Here is a 23,443-nt window from a genome sequence, read left to right as displayed (position 1 = left end):
AAAACATTTTTGCTGGAAAAAATGGCTAATTGAATTCAGAGGGTCAAGAGGGCTAACAAGAAAAGGGATAACTTGCTACATGGTGGTAATGACTTAAGAGCATGTCTGATCTAGGAATGAAATAAATTGCCAGAACAGAGACTCGTACTTTTACTGACAACCAGGGTCCTAGCATTTTTCATAAAGATAGATAAAACCACAATCTAAAACTCATGTGTTACAATTATGTCTGAACTGGCGTATAAATAGTACATACCTAGATTTATATGCGTACACGTTTCAAGGGAGATCAAATTTATTGAATTATTCCAAAGAGATCATTATGAATTGCAGTGACACAAGTAGATAGTTTAATAGAAACACTGTATCTACTTTATTGATTCATAGCAATGTGGACTGAATCTTTCTTTAAAGCATGCTTTCATATAAACACAATTTTATTTCCCAGAAATATAACAATGTGCCCACTTGAATCATCTGACTATTTATGGCAAGTATCGTAAGTGTGCTTCTTAAGTCTTATTTATAGCTTCTATTTTCTTGTAGTTTCTTACAATGGCATAAAGAAAACAAGATTCTGATTTTTCCAAGCAATATTTATTTTTGTTAAGAAAGATGCAAGATATTTCCAAAAAAGGCAAAGAAAGGAAGAGGAGAGGTGTCTACAAATAAGATCAAGACTTTTCTCCCTTAGTCCAGTATCTGCAAATGTGTGCATTTTCCAGGAGTTTTTGATAACTTGCCTGACAGCTAGAATATGAATGCTCCAAATATATAATTAAAGACAAAACAGTACAGAAATGTGGCCTAAACCAGGGCTTTTCAACCAGTGGTACAGGTACCACCTGTGGTACATTGACACCTGGCAGGTGGTATGCGACCATTCTAGAAAAGTGGTAGCGGGGGAGGGGAATGAGCTGAACCAGCAGCAGCACTGCACAAGCCTGAACGAGAGATGGCTGGAGCTGCAGGGCTGTCAAGGCTCAGCGGAAGCGCTAGGATCAGCGCTTCTTCAGGGCTGTCAGGGCTCCATGGAAGCACCAGGATCAGCACCAGGCTCCAGCTGGAACCTGACGCTGATCCTGGTGCTTCTGCTGAGCCCTGAAGAAGCACCAATCAGCTGGAATGTTGTAGAATCTCCAGGGTCTTGAGATTTACATTCAGATGCTTGGCAACTGATTCATATTTATGATCGTCACAGTGTCCCAGGGTCATGTGAAGTGACAAAACCTGCTGCAACCACCCAGCAGACGGGAGGGAATAAAAACCAAACAACCCCATCCCCATTGCCAATCCTCAACAGAAATGCTCATAACAATGAAAACCTCAGACAGGAGAAAGAGCACCGCCGGGCAGACAGGCAGGTGTCTTGCTCGGCTGTGGCTTGGGGGACACTTTTTTCAGTGCTACTGTAACTTTGAGCAATCACTAAGCAAACTGTTGTAAGTCGAGGACTACCTGTACTTTATCACTTTTTTCCTTTTTGGTGGGGGGGTCATCACGTTTTTGACACCTTGCTAGGTGACTGGTGGTACTCGGATATTGCCATATCCTAAAAGTGGTACAATGGGTGAAAAGATTGAAACGCCCTGGCCTAAACCATATAGAACACTGTATACAAATGAAGATAAAATTTTCTCCCAGTGTTTGATCTAAAAACATGACAATATATCAGGTCACTAAGGAGCCAGGAGGGATATATTTAAGAAACTATTTACCCTCTGAGAAGAAACAGAGAAAGCATCCATGAAAACCAAGAGGCAAAACCAGGCTCTGCTTGAAAAGGAAACATCCATAAATGATTTCAGTCCTGTTTTCACTGTGTGAGAAAACGACACCCAATTACAAAATCACAATCCAAAGGTAATTTTCCATCTTCCTTTCCCCACCCAACAATTTTGTGAGACTTTAAGGTTGCTGTCCAAAGTACTTGAGTTGCAATTGAAAGAACAGGCAGACAAGATCTGAATGAAATCTGGAGCATTCAACTGACAAAGCCCTCCACGCATACATGAGCAGGACAACTCAATTTTGTTGTGCATTTTTACCAGACCAACTCATTGCAACTCTTACTGGGAAGAGTCTGCAATATTTATACAATGAAAAACATTTTCCTCCCACCCAAAAATATATATTTTATGATTTAATGAATATTTAATTGAAGCAAATGCATCTATGATACATTATTAACGGACTGCATTTCAACTGATAAACCAGGCATCCAAATTTATTTATTAGATTTCTATCCCACCTTTATTACTTTATAAGTAACCAAAGGCAGCAAACATGCATAATATTCCTTCCTCCTCCTATTTTCCTCACAACAGGCATCCAAATTTATTTATTAGATTTCTATCCCACCTTTATTACTTTATAAGTAACCAAAGGCAGCAAACATGCATAATATTCCTTCCTCCTCCTATTTTCCTCACAACAACAGCCCTGTGAGATTTGTTGGCCTGAGACAAAGAGTAACGTGCCCAAAGTTCCAGCTGGTTTTCAGGCCTAAAGTTCGACTAGAATGAATAGTCTCCTGGCCAACACCTTAATCACTACACTGGCTCTCTTATGACTTGGGAGAAGAACCAAGGTTATACACATACATTTGTGTAACTTAAAGTCATCATAGAGTAACAGCTTTCCCTAATTCTCCAGGATAAAAAAAATCAGGGTTTTTGGACCAATTCAGCATAGTAGAAAAATGTTCCTTTGACCATGAAATATTCTTGCTTCCATTTTTTCATTCATACAAGATCTCTTTTCCTCACTATATAAATCCTCCAGACTCTATAAATAATTTGGGCGGAATATGATCATTATTGGTTAGCAGTAATAGCTTGCCATATCTATGTTATATTCATCCTCTAGTTCTAACAGTACAGTCAGTCACTGTCATATTTTCTCTTATGGCAGAAATGTAGTTATCTTCTCTACATTTCTGACATAAGAGAAAATATGACAGTGACTGACTGTACTGTTAGAACTTACAACTAGAAATTAGGTGGAAAATGTTAGCTGATGAAATAAGGGACGAATCTTGAAGCTTTGGAGTGTAATGACTTTCCCCTTCCTCTCTACAACCATATACATGCAGGCATGGCTATGAAAGAGGGAGAGGAAAATAAACATGGATTCCCTTTGCCACATCTAGCATTTTCCAAGATCTGGAAATCCCAAATTTTAAAATTTGTATAGCTGGAATTGGGTGAAATAAACTCAGGACCTACAGGAGATTATCTCCTGACTAGAGAATCTTTCAAAGTGCCCAGCTATGGGCTTACACCAGGCATTTCACTGATCTAATTAATCTTTTCTCCTGTTAAAACAGTGGTTCTCAACCTATGGGTCGCGACCCCATTTGGGGGTCGATTGACCATTTTTCGGGGGTCGCCAAAGAAGGCGATCTGCCATTTTCTCCCCTCAGGGGGTGCCGCCGCGCATGCGTGCCGCGCATGGGGGGGGGGCGCCGCGCATGTGCGCAACGCATGGGGCGGCGCCACGCATACGCAGAACGTTTGTGTGACAGGGGTCGCCGTCACACAAACGTTGAGAACCACTGTGTTAAAACATCATGGAAAATTAAAATTAAAAATCATCCAGAAAGTAAATATAGGGGCACAAATATCCTTTAAACGTCATTCCCACCCCACTAGGCTGTAGCTAATGAAATCTTTAGTTTGTATGAATACTGTTCTATTAGAGTACTCCATACTGGATGAAATTTTTGGGGCTCTGTTCATACTTATTTTGAATATGAATTTCATAATGCACAGAAGCTTTGAAATAGGTTCTAGTTAGCTTTAATAGTAGTGTGACTGGCTAGGAAAGCCATTAGTTGGGATACTGGCTTGTGCAGTTGGTTGACCATTGTGAGAACAAACTGCTGGACTAGGTGGGCCAGGGATCTGATCCGGCAAAGTACTATTTATGTGTTTATGTTGTTATGTACCATGAACACTTTATTGTTATGATTACAACTGAGAGTCTCTTTTGTGAAGCAGGTAAAGTATTATTTAGATACTTTAGATATTACGCTAGGGGGCACTTCAATGTTTCATTTAGAAATTTCAAGTATATTACAAAATCTTTTATATTCATAGTCAGGACATCTAAACTTTTCTACTTTTATATGAAGAAGGGAAAATTGAAATCTAAGAGAAATATCTAGATCATTCAGAATATACAAGAGAGAACATATGTGTTCTGAGGACAGGGTGCTATAGACCAAATCGTAAATTATTATCAAACTGTCAAAATGGATGAAACTACTTAATGTCACACAAATCAAGATAAAGTTAGAATTTAGGAGTAGGTGGTAGGTGAGATGAAATGCTTATATACAGTTTATAACATCTTACAGCAACAACGTAGTGTTTTGAGAAGTATGAACTTCCATTTATCATAACAAAGCAGAGTGTATTTTAAATTCATCAAACCATGATTGGTATCTTTTGTCTGAGAATGTCATTTAATCAGCTTGACTGAATATATAAAACAATACAGGAAGCTTCTGGCCATAAAATGAAAATAAAATAAATAAAAATAAAAAGCCATAAAATAAAGAAAATATGTCTGTATTAAATTTCACTTTTAGGAGATAATGTTTCAGAATCTGAAAAAAAATCCCTTCCAAGTTAAAATTTTAGTTCAAATTAGGCATATTTTTCTACTTGTTATGTGTACATTTCTCAGTTACAATCACAACCATCAGCGAAAAATGCAATAAAAACACAGACTTCCTTTTAATTTCTGATTCTAGATATGCCTTCCAGACTAAACAATCCCTGATAGGCATTTCACAGAACATCCACATAGTTAATATTTGCTGTAGAGAAATATTTTATAAGCCTCTTGCAAAAGACCAGTAGGAAACTTCTACATTGCAACATCCCCTAGACATGAATGGAGACCTGCATTTGGCTGAATACTTTTACACTGAAAATGTATAGTCCAATCTTGAAATATGGCATAGACACACTAATCACTTTATTACAAGCATTTATCTGTATGTACTTATAATCACTTAGCAGGTTCGAAATGCTCTGAATATTATTATAACCGAAAACTTGGTTGCTCTTTTCTTTCAAATCTATACTATTCGTTTCAAAAGTTAAGTGATCATAAATTTATATAAAGTATTTCCCTATAATTATATAAGCATATTACTGTTTATTTTCAATTCCCTTCCTAATGGCTCTATGCAGAAATTTGCCTGTTATAGCACTTGAACACTAAGCTTTGTTTTCATTTTTTCATAAAGCCATTCACCATGGCTTTATACTTTCACAGTATAAATCTACACTATATTCCAATTAAGCTGGGAGTGAGGAAGAGTTTCCACATACATTATAAAATGGATATACCATATCCAGATTAAGTTAATTAACTAATGGTCTTTTAAAATTAATATGTTACTTTCCAATGATATACTACCTTCTAGATCTTTATTTTTGAGGATTTTGAGGAAACCAATTAATGTGGGAGACAGAAAGCTTATTTCTATACTCTGGGCCTTGAAAAGTTTATATACTTGCTGGATAAGACCACCCTGGCAAATCTAGATAAACAGAGTGTAAAACATCACCATCAAAATACTAACTGACTACCCCAAGGGATCTTTTACTAGCATTTTAAAAAATAGTTAAGACTTTGCAAGTCAACTCTATTCATTTTGTGAACCTGGTAAATCTTCAACCTTCCAATAATTTATCAGCCAGTAAAAGAGAATATTTTACACTGCCTGCTTTTCCTTCTGCTACAGTCATTAAATAAAAACATAATGCACTTATGGTTAAGGGGTCAAATTACTCTGCAGGAAATGGGAGAACAGAAAGCAAAAAAGGCTTATGAATGGTTGCACAGTAACTTCTTTTTAAATATATTTAAGATTTTGACAAGGGTAACAAAATAGCAAGCTGGCACTTTCATATTAACAAAAATAATGAATAGTTGTAACAAATTCTGCTAGTTCAGTGAGGAGGTGTTGAGTTAATCTGTATAGATAACAGGAGACTTTGAACTTAAGAGCGTTTATAGCAACACAGCTGTCATCTCAGGCTTATGAAGAATATTTGCTAATATTGATGAACTAAAGAAAAAATCAAATTCATGAAGTTGCAAAAAGCTCATGACAAGGAATATAAGAATAAATGAAGAAATATAATGTAGAATAGATTCTGCATATCTTAATATGGTACATCAAATTGAAATTCCAATAATATATTATCTTGTGCATCATTTGTCTTGTCCACATATATCCATCCATTTATAAAAGGAATAGCTATGACAGTCAGATCAGAGAAGGCTTGCAGGGTATATAATAGAATCTTTTATGATTGAGAAATTATAGTCTACAAAGTGGTACTCATGGTTCTCAGTAATAACTGTTGTTGTGGTCCTCAGTAATATTGTTATTGTTATCAATCTTAATCGTTTCACTTTAGGTCTCTTTATTAAAGTATATAAGGAACGGTTGCGAGAATTGGGTATGTCTAGTTTAACGAAGAGAAGGACAAGGGGGGACATGATAGCAGTATTCCAATATCTCAGGGGCTGCCATAAAGAAGAGGGAATTAAGCTATTTTCCAAAGCACCTGAAGGCAGGACAAGAAGCAACGGGTGGAAACTAATCAAGGAGAGAAGCAACCTAGAACTAAGGAGAAACTTCCTGACAGTGAGAACAATTAATCAGTGGAACAGCTTGCCTCCAGAAGCAGTAAATGCTCCAACACTGGAAGTTTTTAAGAAGAGACTGGACAGCCATTTGTCCGAAATGGTATAGGGTTTCCTGCCCGAGCAGGGGGTTGGACTAGATGACCTCCAAGGTCCCTTCCAACTTTACTACTATTATTATTATTATTATATGGATGATAGTCTCCCACACTGTTCAACTATGGCTTGATAGCCAGATGTTTTCAACTTCTCAGTTTAGGGATAAAAGACAGCGATTAATCCTAAATCACCCCTACTGCTTTTGTGTACTGTACAAGGAGAACTACAACCTGGATTTCCCTTATTCTAACCAGCACCTTAATCACTACAGCACACTGGCTCTCAATTGTGTTATATGAACATGGAAACAAAACAAAGCAACAAAGAAGGCACAGCAAAAATCTCTAGATATCGCTAAATAGATTTATTTAGATTCCAGAGAACTAAAAGGGCTTTTGTTGACAGCAGATCCAAATGTTTCTGTGTTCACTAGGAAAACCAGGAAACTGACAAAAAAAGACAAATAAAACTATAAAAAAAATATGCTGCTATCATAGACCAGAAATGCCACGTGAAAAAGCGGTTATACAGCAAATGTTCTCCCAAGGAAACTGTATGCTTTCAGGCTCTTTCTTCAAGCTCAGAGAAGGGCAAAAGACACTTACTGTGCTTGCTCCCTTACACCAGGGGTCCCCAACCCCAGTCCATGGACCAGTACTGGGCCACACAAACAAGCAAAGCCCCATCCGAGGGATGCAGGCTGCACACAAAACTATGCACCCTCCAGTCCACGGAACAACTTCTCTCCACAGCACCGGTCCCCGGTACCCAAAAGGTTGGGGACCTCTGCCTTACACTACAGAGTAATCACATAGACCTGGAGGTTCTTGTCATAAAGCACAGAAAGCCAGACTTATTTTCAGACAAAGGTCAAAAGCTGTTCTACCACAGCTGTTCTTACATGACCAAAAAAAAAAAAAAGTTCAATTCAACAAATGGAAATATAGTACATTAAAATTTCACTAATTTCTGACACAACCCATTCAATGAACGAAAAACCTTTTTTTGCCTTATCAGTTTCTTTCATGTAATACCTGGTTTCATATAAAGGAATTCATTGAAAAAAAACATTGAATATGATCAGATAGCATTGTTGAATTAATTTGAGACTTTAGAAACATTTAAAATGGTCTGTGAAAATGTCAATTTTTATTTCTAGTGACCTCACAGATCCAGGCATACAATTTTCTTGACAAAAATATGAAATGTTTTGCTATTGCCTTCTATCACATTTTTTTTTGTTTAAAACATTCCCAGTCAAGTCTACAAACTTGATCCAACTCTGGCTAACATTTTCAAGGTCAGCAGAGGATGCTACAACCTGATGAGATTAATTATGATATCATACAATAAAGTTTAAGTTTAATATTGTATGATATATTTAAATTATACAATAAAATCTAAAATCCCCAGCTAATATGTTTAGAACATATGGGAATGTAAGGATAAGATGAAAAAAATATCTCATTTAGTCGTAGTCATTATGTACATATACTGTTCCCTGTTTGTTTTTGCATCACCTGAAATTCATTTTAATTAAGATGAATATTTCATCACATATTTTGGACATTATTCTAATTGAACAGAACTGGGTTATTACAAAGCTTGGTCACTTACTTTGGAAAGATGGCAGTCATCAAAGCAGAAACATACCCAGGCTTGCAAACACCCTCTGAGATATTACCATATTTTGATACTATTTCTGGAGGCCTGTAAAAAATAATAAGTGTTATGATCATCCTAAAAAATAAATGAAAAGTGGATCAACTAAATCCTTTTATCATTAGCTTTTCTGAACAGCAGCAACAGGAACAGAAAAGTCTTATGAAATTAAAATGGGATGTCATCAAATTGTACCAGGTGGCTTCTGGTATGTAGTGTGTTTCCTTGCCATTTTGGAGTTTGGATTCCAAAAATATAAGGAAAAATATTACCTTTTTGTTCTGGAGTTACTTTGTAATACTATATTACTATGTAATTTTATTACTACATAAACTAGTAAACTATTACTGTGTTACATTTACTATTATTTATTATTATTTATATGACTACAGTTTGACCGTTCAATTCTCACCGGCTCAAAATTGACTCATCCTTCCATCCTTCCAAGGTTCGGTAAAATGAGGATCCAGATTGTTGGGGGCAATATGCTGATTCTGTAAACCACTTAGAGAGGGCTGTAAAGCACTGTGAAGCGGTATATAAGTCTAAGTGCTATTGCTATTATATAAATGTTACAATATAATACTGAACCGTACAGTAAATCTAACCAAATTATTATAAATTTCTTCCACCTACTATGAAAATGGAGAGATTGTATACCATAACTCCAACATGATTTCCTTTTATCATTTTCTAAGAGCTCAGTCTCTTTCACAATCATTGGATATATAAAACACTGAATTTATATTCCAAATAAGTACAGTTACTATGGTGAAAACAGCTATTTCTGTCAGCTTCTTTTTCTACCTATAGTCTTCATATAGTCAAATAATGAAAGCCTAACTTTCCCCAAATTTCAATGCAAAATTTGAATATAAACAGTATTATTCATATAGAGGATACTGTTTAGAAAAAAATCTGCTTCTTCATAGTATTCATGCATGACAAAGGAACCCAAAGTTTCAAGCCTGCATTTCCCAACTGGTGCTCTCCAGATATTCCAGCACATCTAAACCACATTTGGACAATGGAAATGCAAGTAATGAGAAAGTTTGAAGTTAAAATTTAAACTATTCTTAAGATGGTATTCTTCTTTAAGATTTGGCCTTGGATACTTCTTTTAGCTATTTATCCTTATACATCCCGAGGAGACTGTTTAGACTTAAACAACTGAATTTAAGATATTGGCTAAAAAAAAAAAAACACCTCTTGTGTTTTTGTTTTCTTTCATTCATGGCAGTCTGATTGTCTCATTTGAGGAATGAACAGCTGGTCTGGCAAATAAAGACACAATTATATAAAAAGTCTCAAGGTCAGAGATAGACTTATTGAACTTTTCTAAGTATAATAAATAGTTCATATTCTGAGGTGTCACAAGCAAAAATAGGCTTGCAGCCAACCACAACTATCAGTACAGTTACTTAGAATTATCACATACCCCATTTTGGTCACAGACTTGATCTGTCTTTTATGTTTCTCATTCTATGTTGTTTTATCCATTTGGGATATTTATTTGCTTGGATCTTCTCATTACTAGACAGGATAATGATATGGCCAACTGGGAAATTCATAGCCACCTTGAATATTAGTGAATAGTTACAAACCTGGATCAATAACATGCTTTAGAAGAAAAAACAAAGACTGTTCCTCTTTTGTAATTGAAAGCATTACAGGTAGTCCCCGAGATATGGCTATAATGGAACCTGCCCATTACAGCTGCATGTTGCACCAGTTGTTAGGTGAAACATCTCACCTAATGACCCTCCCATCCCTGCTCTCCCCAATGAAATATAAAACAAATGTGTGGATTGTTAAGTGGAGCGTGGGGTGCCTCCTGGGTGGGAGAGGCTGTTGGAGGTCTAATACAGGCCCAGGGTTGCCTGCCTGGGCATCCCAAGGCTTCCCCCACCCTTAAGATGCCCCATGCTCCATTTTCCATGCCTTGGGTCCTAAGAGGTCTTTTCCTACTCCCACTGGGTCATCCCAGACCTGATTCTCACTCCACCTGGCCAAGCACCATCCTCTTCATTTACCTTTTAAAGAGCTCCGAGGCCTTCCAGAGTCCTGAAATGACTTCTTTGCGTGGTTGCATGGCACAATTCTGAAAACAGCTGCCATTTTGTCCCATCCCCTAAATGGCAGCTGCATTCGGGTCGCCGCTGCACAACCCAGGGACAAAGTGCTTCATTTTGCTGCCTTAACAAACTTGCAGTGGAGACCTCGCTAAGGAAGAAAACGAAACAGTCTGTCTGATGGCTGCTCTTTTGTCCCTGCCCTTTTGTGGGCTGGGACAAAATGGTGGCCACATTTGGGTCAATGCTATATGGCCCAGAGACAAACTGCTTTGTTTTGCTCCAGAAGTTTTGTACAGCATTCAGAAACATCTGAAGCACTGTGCAAACATCTCTAAGGCAGTAAAATGAAACAATTTCTCTGTCAGCTGCCATTTTGCCCCTGCCCACAAGTGGATGGGGCAAAATGGCGGCCATATTTAGATTGCCACCACCTGGCTCAGAGACACATGTCATGCCCTACTTCCCTAACATGAGGTCTAAAGAGCTTGAAATGGTAAGTGTGGGGCATAATGTGCGGAGCAGGCCCAAATGCTGCAAAGTCCCAGTAGGATGGGATGCGGGGAGAGAGGCGGAAGGACACTGCAGCAATCTATGGTGGGTTGTATGGGTGAATGACGGCAGGACTGCTGCAGCCATTTTAAGTTTGAAGTCATATGCAATTTTTTTTGGGGGGGGGTCTATCATAATTTCGAACATTTGTAAAATGGCCTGTCTGTATGCAACTAATACTCTTGATATGTCAAAAATTATTAGATAAATCCTATCACTTCTAAGATCTGACCACAAACTCAACCCAAAAACATTATCAGAACAGCTTGTATCAAAATTTAGGAATGGCATATAATTCTTCAGAATACCCCTGCTTTTTGTGTCATTTGATTTTCATTTTGTCTAAAAATAGAAGATTTTGACAACAGAAAAATTTGCTAATGGAGTTGAATGCTCTACTGAATGATTAGAAAGCTTAACTTTTGAACCACAATAAATTTTAAATTTTTGCTTCATAATGTGTCAATGCTGCTAACATCGGATATTCTTGCTTTGACAACAGATGAAAATACAGCCATTTTCTCTATGCTTTTAGAATTAGTTGGTGCTGGGAGGGGGGATTTGGATGAGAGTTCAGTTAATCATAATAATAATAATAACTCTGTTGTGGGAATCCAAGGACAAACTGGGTCTTGAGCTGATAACGTTTTGGTGGGCTGGAGAGCTGGGGAGAAAGCCCGTGCTTCAAGCTAATTGGGGAATGTGCTTTATGACTGTTTACTGGGGCTGGGAATTGTACTTTGTTACTTTGTATCCAGGAGAGGTAAATTTAGTTTTGGGGTTCAACTATGTAGTGCCAATACTTTGTTTCCCGAATAAAAGATTCTTTAAAAATAAACAATGCCTCGAAGTTCTTTTGAAGGGTTCCATCTGTCGGAACCATGTCAGTAAGATAAAAATGCTATAATAATGTACAGTGATGTAACACATTTTTACTAGTACAGAATATCTGTTGCTGGTACATCCAGCCTCTACTTAAAAACTTTATGTGAAAACTAAAGTTCATTATCTAAAATCAAGTTTTACTATTTCTGTAAAACTCATATTGTCATGCATTTTAAAAAAAATGTTTAAAACAAAAAAACCCATTTTGCATGTACTGTATTTGGGATGCTACAGGTTTTAGTTTTAGTTCTTCAATATAAAGAACAATTAGCAACACTCCTACAATAGACCCACTCTGTTTCCAAATTTAAAATTTAAAGATAAACAAAATCCCTCAAATCTCATGAGATATATTTCTATGTTCTTATATCATTTTAATTTAATTATTTATTAAAGAGCTTTTATATGAAAAATGCCCACAGTAACGTGAACTCATTCAGGGGACTCAGCCACCAGCTATGAATATTTTGATGTGCCTCAGAACTCTCATGAGTGCAGTTGAGTGAACGTTAATTTGCTGTTGTGGGAATCTAGCAGTTGTATTAACATGTGCGAACAAGTCATCTTTTTAACTCAAATAATGTAGCTGACTGGATATAAACATGTTAACTGAACATAGCAATTGCTTTCTATTAATTCAGATTTATGATTTAGCATGTTATATGAACTCAGCCAATATTTATCTGCATCAGTGGGAATATCATAATAAAAGAATTTGCAATTATGAATAAATGTATCCAAATATTTCTATTGTTCATTAACTTTTTATTTATATAGCTTTGGTTCAGATTTATGATCTCTATACATTTTCTTTCTTTTTAAAAGTTGAACACTAGTTTTCTCCTAGCTCCCTAAAACAGAAAGAGTACATATATCATATGCCATATTGAATATTGCTACATGTCAGACAAGGTATTTCTCCACTGGGATAATTTGTATAATTTAGGAATTGCAAAGAATCTTGCCTAATAGGCCATCTCCAATTACTCAAGGTTTTATATCTCTCGTCTCCATTCTTCACTGGCTTCCAGAGAACAAACCTGTTCTGTACCTGGATTAGGATTATTATACCCAATCAATTTGACGAATAGCATTTTGGGAAATAGCTTCAAAAATATTTCATTATTCCAGCACATTTTCCAATTCTAGCTTATATAGGTGATATCATATTGAAAGAAATCTGCCCTACCACAACTGTACTTCAACAATGAAACAAGACTTAATAAAGACAAGAGACATTATTGATACTAATCCATGTTAATTGTTATTCTTAATTCAATGGATTTTTAAAATGCTCCACCAGCAATAGTCATATTGCCATGTTGGAACAAAAGTTAGCCAACAGCATGTTTTATTAATCTTTTCTACTTTCTGAAAAACATAAGTCTACAATCCATAAACTTTATCCCATGATTAAAATGATGTATATCCAACCTATTTAAAATGAGTTAAGATTTCCATTGTTATCACAACCTACATTTTTATTACATCTTTAGCCTCTATTTCTGTCATGCCATGCCTCCAATTTAAGCTACTGTGAAAATAATAAAGCCATGTTTATATACAAACCCATAATCTAGAGTGAAGTTAGGCATTGGTTTAAGTTACTTTGACATTAATAAAAGGATGAAAAGAAGTATTTTGGTTGTTTATGTATGCCATGAGTTTACGCTAAATTTAAATACTCATGAAATCCTAAGACATATGGCAGACAAAACAGAAATTAAAAATTTCAGCATTAATTAATAAGTAAATGCATCCAGAATAGAGTAATGAAGCATATTTTAATAGCAGCTTGGCCTCTTTTTCACAAATTAAACCCAAAATCTCTTCAAATGAAGAAGACTAAAGTTATGGGATGTGACAAAATTGCTTAACTGCATTGGTGAACAGTTAAAACAATTGTATATTTGCCTCTGCAGGGAACTTTAAAAAAAATCAAAATATTTAATTCTTCCAATGCAGATTCTTCACGATTAATTTGAGACTGTCTCATAAATAATATTATGTGCAAATTTGTTAGATCTGCATATATAAAGATATCTCAAGTGAATTATTCTGCATACTTTGACCTAACAGGCATTTCTTCTTCTAGATTTTATTTTCCCTCACCTCAATCTCATTCCTCCTTTCCTCCTTTTACAAGGGCAAGTCTCCATTCTATCTGCTCTTTTGCTGTTTGGAATGTTGACCAATCCCCTTGTCAGCATTTCCCTAGTTTGATATAAAGGAAAAAATAAATATGTTAAACACGTTGGACAGCTTTATTTGGTGAGTACTTGTAATGTTTTAGTACTAGCTCTGGGTGCTCTAGAGTTTCACGGGGATGTCAAGGTATCATACTTCATTCATAACCCTTCCATATTTTTCTACCGCTTCTTTTTTTCTTATCACCATAACATCAGGAATTGCAAAATACCAGCCCTATAAGTGGTCTATCTGAAATGCACTTATGTAACCTGTTCCTTAATGGCAAAGTGTTGTCGGAAGATGTCAGGCTTGACACCAGAGCTTGGTAGTAAATCACAGGTCTCTAGATGTATAATTCTGATTTCTACTCTCAGACAGATTTGGCAGTTGATTCCAAGACACGATTCAACTAGATTTAAAACTTTACTGCAGAAAAGAATGAAGCCAAATTGCCCACAGCATGGCAAATAGAGGCAGGAATAAATATAGGTACTGGCATATGGACAGAGAGAGCAAAAGAGATAGGGATATGGTTTTGTTGGATGCATCAGGGAAGGGTGGATAAGGCAACGGATTTTGGTTTTATTGCTTTAATATTTTTTCTTTTTCTTTTGCTTATTATAAGTGCTCAAAGTTATGTTTTTAAGATTGGCAGCCACATATATCTGACAGATAGATAGACAGACGGAGATGGAGATAAACAGACACTCCAGAGTTTAAACTCCAGGTTTATCTCTCCCCACTTTTGAATTAACAAATATTTAGCAGATCTCATAATGGTTTTGGGAAGCAGCTGTGATAAATGTAGATAAGAGCTTATTCTAGCCTAGGAACGTCTATTTTGACTTCAGCAGCCTCAGTCCTTAGACTAGGTGCCAGGCTGTCTAAAGAACAATGTACTGTGCTATAGGCAAATAATTATTTAACAATTATATACTGTAATTGTTTTTGCTCACTGAAAACAACGTTATTAAGCTGCATTTTCTCTTATTTTCAAGGAACAAGTTAAAACTATTTTTTTCAATCAGGCCTTTTAAAGTAGTTTTTATTTTATATTTTAATTACAATTTCAGACTTTGAAGAAGCAAGTTAGGAAGAGTATTGATGCTTTTGAACACACACACACATTTGTGTGCATACATGGCAAATCAAATTTATAAATGCTGATGAGTATTTGTTAATTAGATGATGATAATTCCCGCTCCGCCATTTTGGAATGTGCCTTCTGGAAGGTATACATGCACACACATACAGATATACTATATATGCAAACTATAGTGATTTAGATGCATACATTTATCGGAAGGAAGAAGGGCTTATTTCCAGAGAAGATAACAAACCTAAGCTGACAAAGTGGGAAAGTGAAACATTGTTTTTGAGCTATCAAGTACTTCGATATTTTAGATGGAAAGATAGAGTGTCAATCCAATAATCAATATACAAATAAAGAGCACATTAATCTGTCAGCAACATTAAAAGCAGTCATATTCAAAGTTGACATTGGCTACATGTCAGGTTGTTTATAATGTTCCACCTAATTTCCTGTTTCTGTCATAAAAGAATTCAGATATAAATATATCTGTTACTCCAGGCAATTCTACTCCTCCCAAAAAAGCTTTCCACCCTATTCTTCAGTATTTTAACTTGGGGGACCTTATTTTGGGACCCAAACTATCAATATCTTGAACTAAAGCGAATTGTACCCTCTTTAAGGACTGGGTCATCTGTCTCTATCTGTGTGTGTGTGTGTGTGTGTGTGTGTGTGTGTGTATAGAAATAGAAATAGAGACAGATTGACCCAGTACATAAAAAGGGTACCTTTTTAAGTACCCAGTACTTAAAAAGGCTACACACACACACACACACACACACACACACACACACACATACACAGAGAGAGGTAGTCCTCGGTTTACAACTACAATTGAGCCCAACATTTTTGTTGCTAAGTGAAACATTTGTTAAGTGAATTTTGCCCCATTTTATGATCTTTTGTGCCATAGTTATTGAGTCACTGCAGTTGTTAAATTAGTAACCCAACTGTTAAGTGAAACTGGCTTCCATATTGTCTTTGCTTATAAGAAGGTTACAAAAGATGGTCATATGATTCCGGGATGTTGCAACATTCATAAATATGAGCCAGTTGCCAAGCATCTGAATTTTGATCACATGACTGTGGAGATACTACAACAGTTGTGAGAAAAATGGTCATGTCACTTTTTTCAGTGCCATTGTAATTTTGAACCATCACTAAATGAACTGTTGTAAGTCAAGGACTACCTGTGTGTGTGTGTGTGTGTGTGTGTGTGTGTGTACAGAGAGAGAGATTCAAGTCTATGTCTATAATGGTATGTTGACATACTGGTTTGTCTGAAAAACATTATGCTGACATGCTGATTTGACTGAAATCCACTGGTTCAGGCACGTCACTCAGATGGTTAATTGTTTACATTAATGCTTTTTACTTTACTCTTTAATGAAAAGAACTGAAGTATATATTATACAATATATCTACAGAGTCAAGATGAAATTAAGAACAGTTAAAAGGAGGGAATATCTCTCCAAAACACAATGGAAAGAGTAAGTCAAAAGTCAAAAGAAGCCAAATGTTTGATAACATATTCTAACACTGATAGATATTTCTCTATAAGAGACTATATCTACAAGTAGCACCTGAATGCAGACTGCAAGCTAATAATGCAGTAGTTTATTTTCTTTTCCCTCCACCCAAAATGAGTGTTTTACTAGATCCTTCTTAAACATTTCTGTGCTTTAGAGTGCATGCTACAGTAATTCTGCCATCTGCAATTATTTATGGGTTTGATTAATCCCAGATTGTTGATATGACACTACTCTTCCAGCAACAGCTTGAAATAAAGGAATTATTGCCAAGTATTTTTATATGGGTCAAGACATAGCTCTACAGTCTATAGCTTGCCATAATTTACACACAGTACCTAAAACATCCAGAGAAGTTCAGGGAAGTTGAGTTTACAATCTGCCTGTCAACATGCAAAACAGACCCTGAGTTCATTAAAGCTTTATATTCAAGATGCCACCTACATTTTGAAACCCTCCAATTGACCCTTTTTTTGCATTCCAACTCTTTATTACATGTAGGAATGCAACTTATTTGACAGCACTTCAGCAATTTCAGAGTGTTCACTTTTATTTTTTTTTTCATACAGTCTTGACCTCCTTTTCTCTTTTCTCATCTCCTTTCATTCCCACGAATCCTTGAAAATAATACCAAGCATTCATTACTAGTCTGACTACACAGCCAGTGTATATGTCTGATATCTCCACAAAACCTGGGCATGAACAATGTAGCCAGAAATCACAAGAAGGTCATAAACAGCCAAATGTCGAATTCTTAATACTAGTAGAGTACTTTTTCAAACATATTAGCCTCTCAGCCATGAGCCAAGGAAAATGAGGTAGTCAAAATCTGGTTTAAACAATATAGTTTGTCTTTATTTTCTCTTTTCTTGATAAAGTAAAACAATCAAGTTTACTAAAATAAATGGTCATGTAACTTTCCAAACTATCTATTTTTATAAATATTATTTTTTGTACACAACAATGTTTAAAAAGAACTGTGAAAGAATTTAAAAAATGAGATGACAAAATTTTATACTATCAGCAGACCATCCATCTTACACAAAATTCCCTAGGGTTGAGGTTTACCCCATCCTTTCTAATGTTTAGGGAGGGGTTCAGAACATGTCATTTTATCTAGACTTGTTACAATATATTTGCCAACTTTTGCAGAACAAATATAAGTGCTATAAGCAGGTCAACATAAACTGCTAATTTTAATGTTTCTCTAAACTACCCAATCCGTTTAATAAGATATTCATTTGTCAACTAACTAAATAAATGATCTACAACCAACCTTTATTATTATCTCCTGAAGTCAAAAAATTAAATTCCAATTCCTGACATCTGTACTATAATTTGAGTTAAATCTCTCATAACAATGGATGTTCAGTCCTTACACAGTCAAGCAAGTTACTGGCGGCAACTAGTTTTATTTCAGTAGAAAACATATCTGGAGATAAGACTTTGAACCACAGTTAGAAGGATTAATGACTTTAGAAGCAAAGACACTTCTATGACCTCCAGCAAAGTTTCTCTGCTGGAGGCGGCTTTTTAAAGTTTGCACTGCAAATTACAGGAGCAACAAACATGCCAGCAGCCTTCTTACAAGTGGTTGCATACCTAACATATTTGGGGCCTGCAGGAAATAAATTTTTAACATCCTCTTCTCTGTTACCGAGAGCCAGTTTAGGATAGTGATTAAGGCACCTGACTAGAAATGGTGGGATTGTGAATTTTAGTCCTGCCTTAGGTACAAAATCAGCTGGGTAGAAATGATGCATGGGCCAACTACTTCCAAAATAATGTTGCTAAGAAATCTTCAGAGGGCAGTAACCAGGAGTCAAATTAACTTGAAAGCACATTCTGCTGCATAGATCAACAACTGATTCTTCTTTACCTTGTCATCTTTGGCAGCACTCCCCCTTATTACTTGCCCTGAGAGCAGATTGCTCTGAAGTATGCCATTGCTTAAAAGGGTTACTTTACTACCGGTACTTTACTTAAAAATCTCTCCACTTACATATCAGTTTGACTTGTGGGATTTAATTTATTTTTTCTTCAGAGCTTTGAGATGCATTTAGCAGATTGAAGAACAATATGCTAGCAGGGAGAGAGAAGCAGTTACCAACTGGGAGCTTGGTTGAACATCCTTTGCACTTTGCCTTTTGTATCCCATTCCTCTCTGTATATACCTTCTCTAAACATTTCACAAGCCTAATAAAGACTTAAAGCAAAAAGACTGTGTCACAATACTGTGTATGACTGCAGAAGGTGGCAACACGTAACTGACTCTGAGTCATCTTGAAAAAACTGAACAGTGAAAAATCTCAAGGATGCAGTCAAAGTGGAATCTGAGAAGAAATCCCCCCCCCCCCATCCACTTCCAAGTTGAGGCCAAGAAACAAGAGTCATCCGGAGCCAAGCTCAAGTTGAATAATATATATATACACCAAGGTTTGAGTCCTAGCCTTGATATTTTACTAGTAATGAGACCTAAAAAGAGGAATCGTGCATTAAAAATGAAAAGAAAACCATTGAAGGACAGCAAGGTAATAGTAATTATTGAAAGACACTAATGTAACTAATTTAGTATAACTAAATGAAGAATTGAAATATACAACAGTGATATATTAATCCACAAGCACACAGCCTTTCTTAAACTTTTTTTTCTACCCTGGATGAACCCTTGATGTAATTTTCAGGGCACAGACAACCCCTGAATTAAAATTGGAAAAAAATATAAAAATTTCACAATACAATTTATTTCTCATCTACATAATCCACATTTAAAACAGCAAAGGAGCAGACTGGCAGCTGAGTGACAGTACATAAAATTCCCAACATTTTGACTGCTAGGATTATTGGCATGTGAAGTTAACATTATGTAATCTCAGAAGTTCTGCAGAATCCCAGAAAGGCTGCCTCAGACAAATGTGTCTAATGAAAATGGTTTCTACCTCATGCCACAAACTAGCAAGACAAGCTCACAATACCACCATTTCTGGCAACACCGTTTTGCTGCTGTGAAGTAATACAGTTAATTTTTCTGAAGCTTATCATTCTCCATTACTTAGAATAGAATAGAGCTGGAAGGGACCTTGGAGGCCTTCTAGTCCAGTCCCCTGCTCAAGCAGGAGAACTTATACCATCTCAGACAAGTGACTGTCTAGCCCAGTGGTTCTCAACGTTTGTGTGACGGCGACCCCCGTCACACAAACGCGCCGCGCATGCGCGGTGGCGCCCCCTGAGGGGGGAAAATGGCGGATCGCCTTGTTTGGCGATCGACCCCAAATGGTCGATCGACCCCAAATGGGGTCGCGACCCATAGGTTGAGAACCACTGGTCTAGCCTCCTCTTAAAAATCTCCAGTGATGGAGCACCCATGATTTCTGGGGGCAAGCTATTCCACTGGTTAATTGTCCTCACTGTCAGGAAGTTTCTCCTTAATTCCAGATTGCTTCTCTCTTTCATCAGTTTCCAATCATCAAAGCCCTCTGGTGCTTTGGTGAATAACATGACCCTCTCTTCTTGGCGGCAGCCCCTCAAGTACTGGAACATGCTATCATGTCTCCCCTATTTCTTCTTCTTTTCTTTAGACTGCCAAACCCAAGTCCTGCAGCTGTTCTTTGTATGTTTTAGTCTCCAGGCCTTTGATCATCTTAGTTGCTCTTCTCTGAATTTTTTCCAAACTCTCCACATCTTTTTTGTGATATGGTGACCAAAATTGGCAGCAGTATTCCAGGTGTGGTCTTACTAGAGTTTTATAAAGCAGTACTAATAGCTTGTGTGATCTTGATTCTATGCGTCTGTTTACACAACCCAGGATTGCAATAGCTTTTTTGGCGGCTGCTGCACACTGCTGCCTCATGGTTAAGTGATCGTCCACTAGGACTCAAAGGTGCCTCTCACAGTTACTGTTTTTAAGCCAGGTCTTGCCCAAACTGTACTTGTATCTTTGATTTTTCCTGCCTAAATGTAAAACTTTGCTTTTCTCCACATTGAAACTCATTTTGTTGGACACGGCCCATTGTTCAAGTTTGTCAAGATCTTTTTGGATCCTGAGTTTGTCTTCTGGGGTGTTGGCTACTCCTGCCAGTTTGGTGTTATCTGCAAATTTGATGAGTTCCCCTTCAATTCCTTCATCTAAGTAATTGATGAAGATATTGAAGAATACTGGGCTAAGACGGAACCTTGTGGTACCCCACTGTTTACTTCTCTCCATGTGGATGTAGTGCCATTGAGGATTACTCGTTGAGTATGGTTTGCCAGCCAGCTACAGATCCATCTGGTGGTGATGTTACCTATTCCACCTTTTTCTAGCTTACCAAGGAGTAGGTTGTGGTCTACTTTAGCAAATGTCTTACTGAAGTCTAAGTATGCTACATCCACAGTATTTCACTAGTCTTATTCTTACTTATTCCAATCTAGTCTTCATTTCATAATTACTTTAATCTGTATGCTATTTATTAATAGCGCCTGAAATGTGGTAACAAAGACAGCATATTACACCCAACTGCTGGTAGTTGCAATACAGCCATTATTTCACACTGCCTTGAACATAGGACATATACTCACAACTTAGGAAATCTAACAACATTGAAAAATTGCTTGAACAAGTTTAATTCTGCCATTCTGTTGTATCTAATTCTTTTTTTGTATCTGAAATTATTTACAAGTTAGTTCAAATAATCCTATCCTGTGTTTTCTATTTTATTAAGTTCACCCAAAATGACTATTAAAAGCTACAACCATTCCAGCATCTCTGCTGTCACATTATCAAAATTTAGGCACTTGGCAGACAGCCCACACTTTAAAACCTCCAAAGCTGCAACAGCTATAACTTTGGGCATGGGTTTATAAGACCCTTTGTTCAGCACCGCGGTAATTTCAAATGGTCACTGAACAAAATTGTAACTCAGGGCTACCTGTAAATCAATGCACAGAAAAAAACTTGATTTCACCTAACAGTGAAAACCTGTAACTCTCAGGGACAGTCAAATATCAGTTAGTAAAGAATTTAACAATATGACAGCAGGAATGTTAACAATATTTTGCCTGCAAGACAAGAAGTTGTTGTTGTAATTTATGCACAACATTATTAATTCATCACCAGTAAGTTATAGTGTAGTTCTGTCTTAGGGTGCTGCATGAACAGTCATTGTAGTTTACAAATCATGGTTGAAATCAAGGCTAATGCAATATGTGGATAGATTACATTATTTTCCCTCCACACTGATGTTAAAAAACTCCTAAGCATGCACAGGTTTGAAATTCATATAAGCTCACCCAGGAATGTTCTATTTAATTAAACTGACTTTATTTCAGTAGTCTGAAATGGACTATGATGAAAATTCTCATATGCTTCTCTTGATGGTTTATTTTGAATCTTTTTTGTTGATAAATATTGAAATCATATTAAGAAGTCACTGTTTTTATAATAAATTTTAGTCTTGGCTACTGAATAATACTGCATATTGGTATAATATTATACCGGTAGTAATACAATTTGAAGCCAGGTCCAAAATTTGTTATGCCTTCAAAAGAAATTGATAATGCCAGATCAAAATAAAGTCCTTTCATCATTCTACTCACAGTTTGGAATCCAACTTCAGAAGAAATCCCAGTTTGTCATATTCTGAAAGACAAAAGCAGATTTCATGCAATTTAGTAGACCTATCAGTTTCCCACCAGAGAAAGAGAGCCTTTCATGAATGATATAAACATTTCTAAACTGGAAATGACAACATTGTCAATAAAGTGTGTGTGTGGGGGGGGAATAATTAATTAATTAGTGATCTTGTTAAGAGTTCTGTAAATTCCATTATTGAATTCCTAAAATAAAAACATCCTGATTTTGAAATATACCATTCTCAATCTAGAACAGTGCTTCTCAACCCCAGCAACTTTAAGATACAGAATGTGGACTGGAAACTCCAGAATTCTTGAAGTCCACACATCTTAAAGTCCCTGAGGCTGAGAAACACCTACTCTGAGACATTTAAGCTATTTATCTTAATAGGTTTCTTCATTGTGTGGTGATATATTTTGCAATTCCTACTATAATGATAGGCGAAGAGATAATTTTAAAATAATCAAAACTACAAAATATGTTTCCTCAAGAATATACTGCAAGACTTCCTAAAAAGGGTTTTGAGGGAATTGGATATTATCCAATAATAAAGCAGAAGTTTTTCAACTCAGAAAGAATACAAGTTTACTGACAGTTTTCCACTTTGTTCCAAATGGCAGACTTTGATTTAACAGAGATTTTAAATTCTGGAGACATATAAATGGAACAAGTCCAGCTTTTTATTTCCAGTTTCTTTAAGTGTTGATGCATATTTGACAGAGTATATTTATATTCCCTCATCAACTCTCCAAACTCAGCTTTCAAATGAATTCCAGCACCCACCCAAAACAAATGAAGATATGATTTATGATTTTGATGATTAGACAGCATTGATTATAGAAATAAAACTTTTGAGAAAAAGGCAAATTTATAATTGTACTTATAACTGTTGTAAAGCTCAGGAGCTATTTCTTTGTATCTTTTTTTCTTGTCTATTTTTCTTTTTATTTCTTCTGCTTTTAGCTTTCTCTTCTGTCTGTGTGTCTGTCTGTCTGTCTATCCATCTATTCAACCATGAGGTCCCTTAAATTGGGGTGGAGTCAGGGCAACTTGGTGGAGCTGAGTGTTTACTGGCCAGATG

At 36.4% G+C, this 23,443-nt stretch overlaps 1 protein-coding gene and 1 long non-coding RNA gene across 15 annotated transcripts in view; one reads left to right on the top strand and one right to left on the bottom strand.

Moving 5' to 3' along the window:
- ST3GAL3 (ST3 beta-galactoside alpha-2,3-sialyltransferase 3) overlaps positions 1-23,443 on the bottom strand; it is a 203,826-nt gene that overhangs the window by 119,902 nt on the left and 60,481 nt on the right. For 7 of the 10 annotated variants that reach the window (XR_005554260.1, XM_039323074.1, XM_039323081.1 and 4 more), the window contains 3 exons: positions 22,326-22,368; positions 14,055-14,156; positions 8,389-8,481 (listed from right to left, as the gene is read on the bottom strand). Coding sequence is in view for 9 of the 10 variants with exons in the window: in XM_039323074.1 (XP_039179008.1) it covers positions 8,389-8,481; positions 14,055-14,156; positions 22,326-22,368 (238 nt within the window). In the remaining variant the exon portion in view is untranslated. The remainder of the gene's footprint in view (positions 1-8,388; positions 8,482-14,054; positions 14,157-22,325; positions 22,369-23,443) is intronic. The other 3 variants (XM_039323079.1, XM_039323078.1, XM_039323080.1) reach the window with 2 other exon arrangements.
- The window catches only part of LOC120298904, a 98,704-nt gene that overhangs the window by 40,882 nt on the left and 34,379 nt on the right, over positions 1-23,443 (top strand). The gene's annotated exons all lie outside the window — the stretch shown is intronic.

The sequence above is a fragment of the Crotalus tigris genome, unplaced genomic scaffold (genome assembly GCF_016545835.1).
Source record: "Crotalus tigris isolate CLP2741 ecotype Arizona unplaced genomic scaffold, ASM1654583v1 scf7180000024167.7108832, whole genome shotgun sequence".
NCBI lineage: Eukaryota > Metazoa > Chordata > Lepidosauria > Squamata > Viperidae > Crotalus > Crotalus tigris.
The sequence above is the reverse complement of the archived record's forward strand: the minus strand, read 5'-3'. Positions and strand labels throughout refer to the sequence as shown.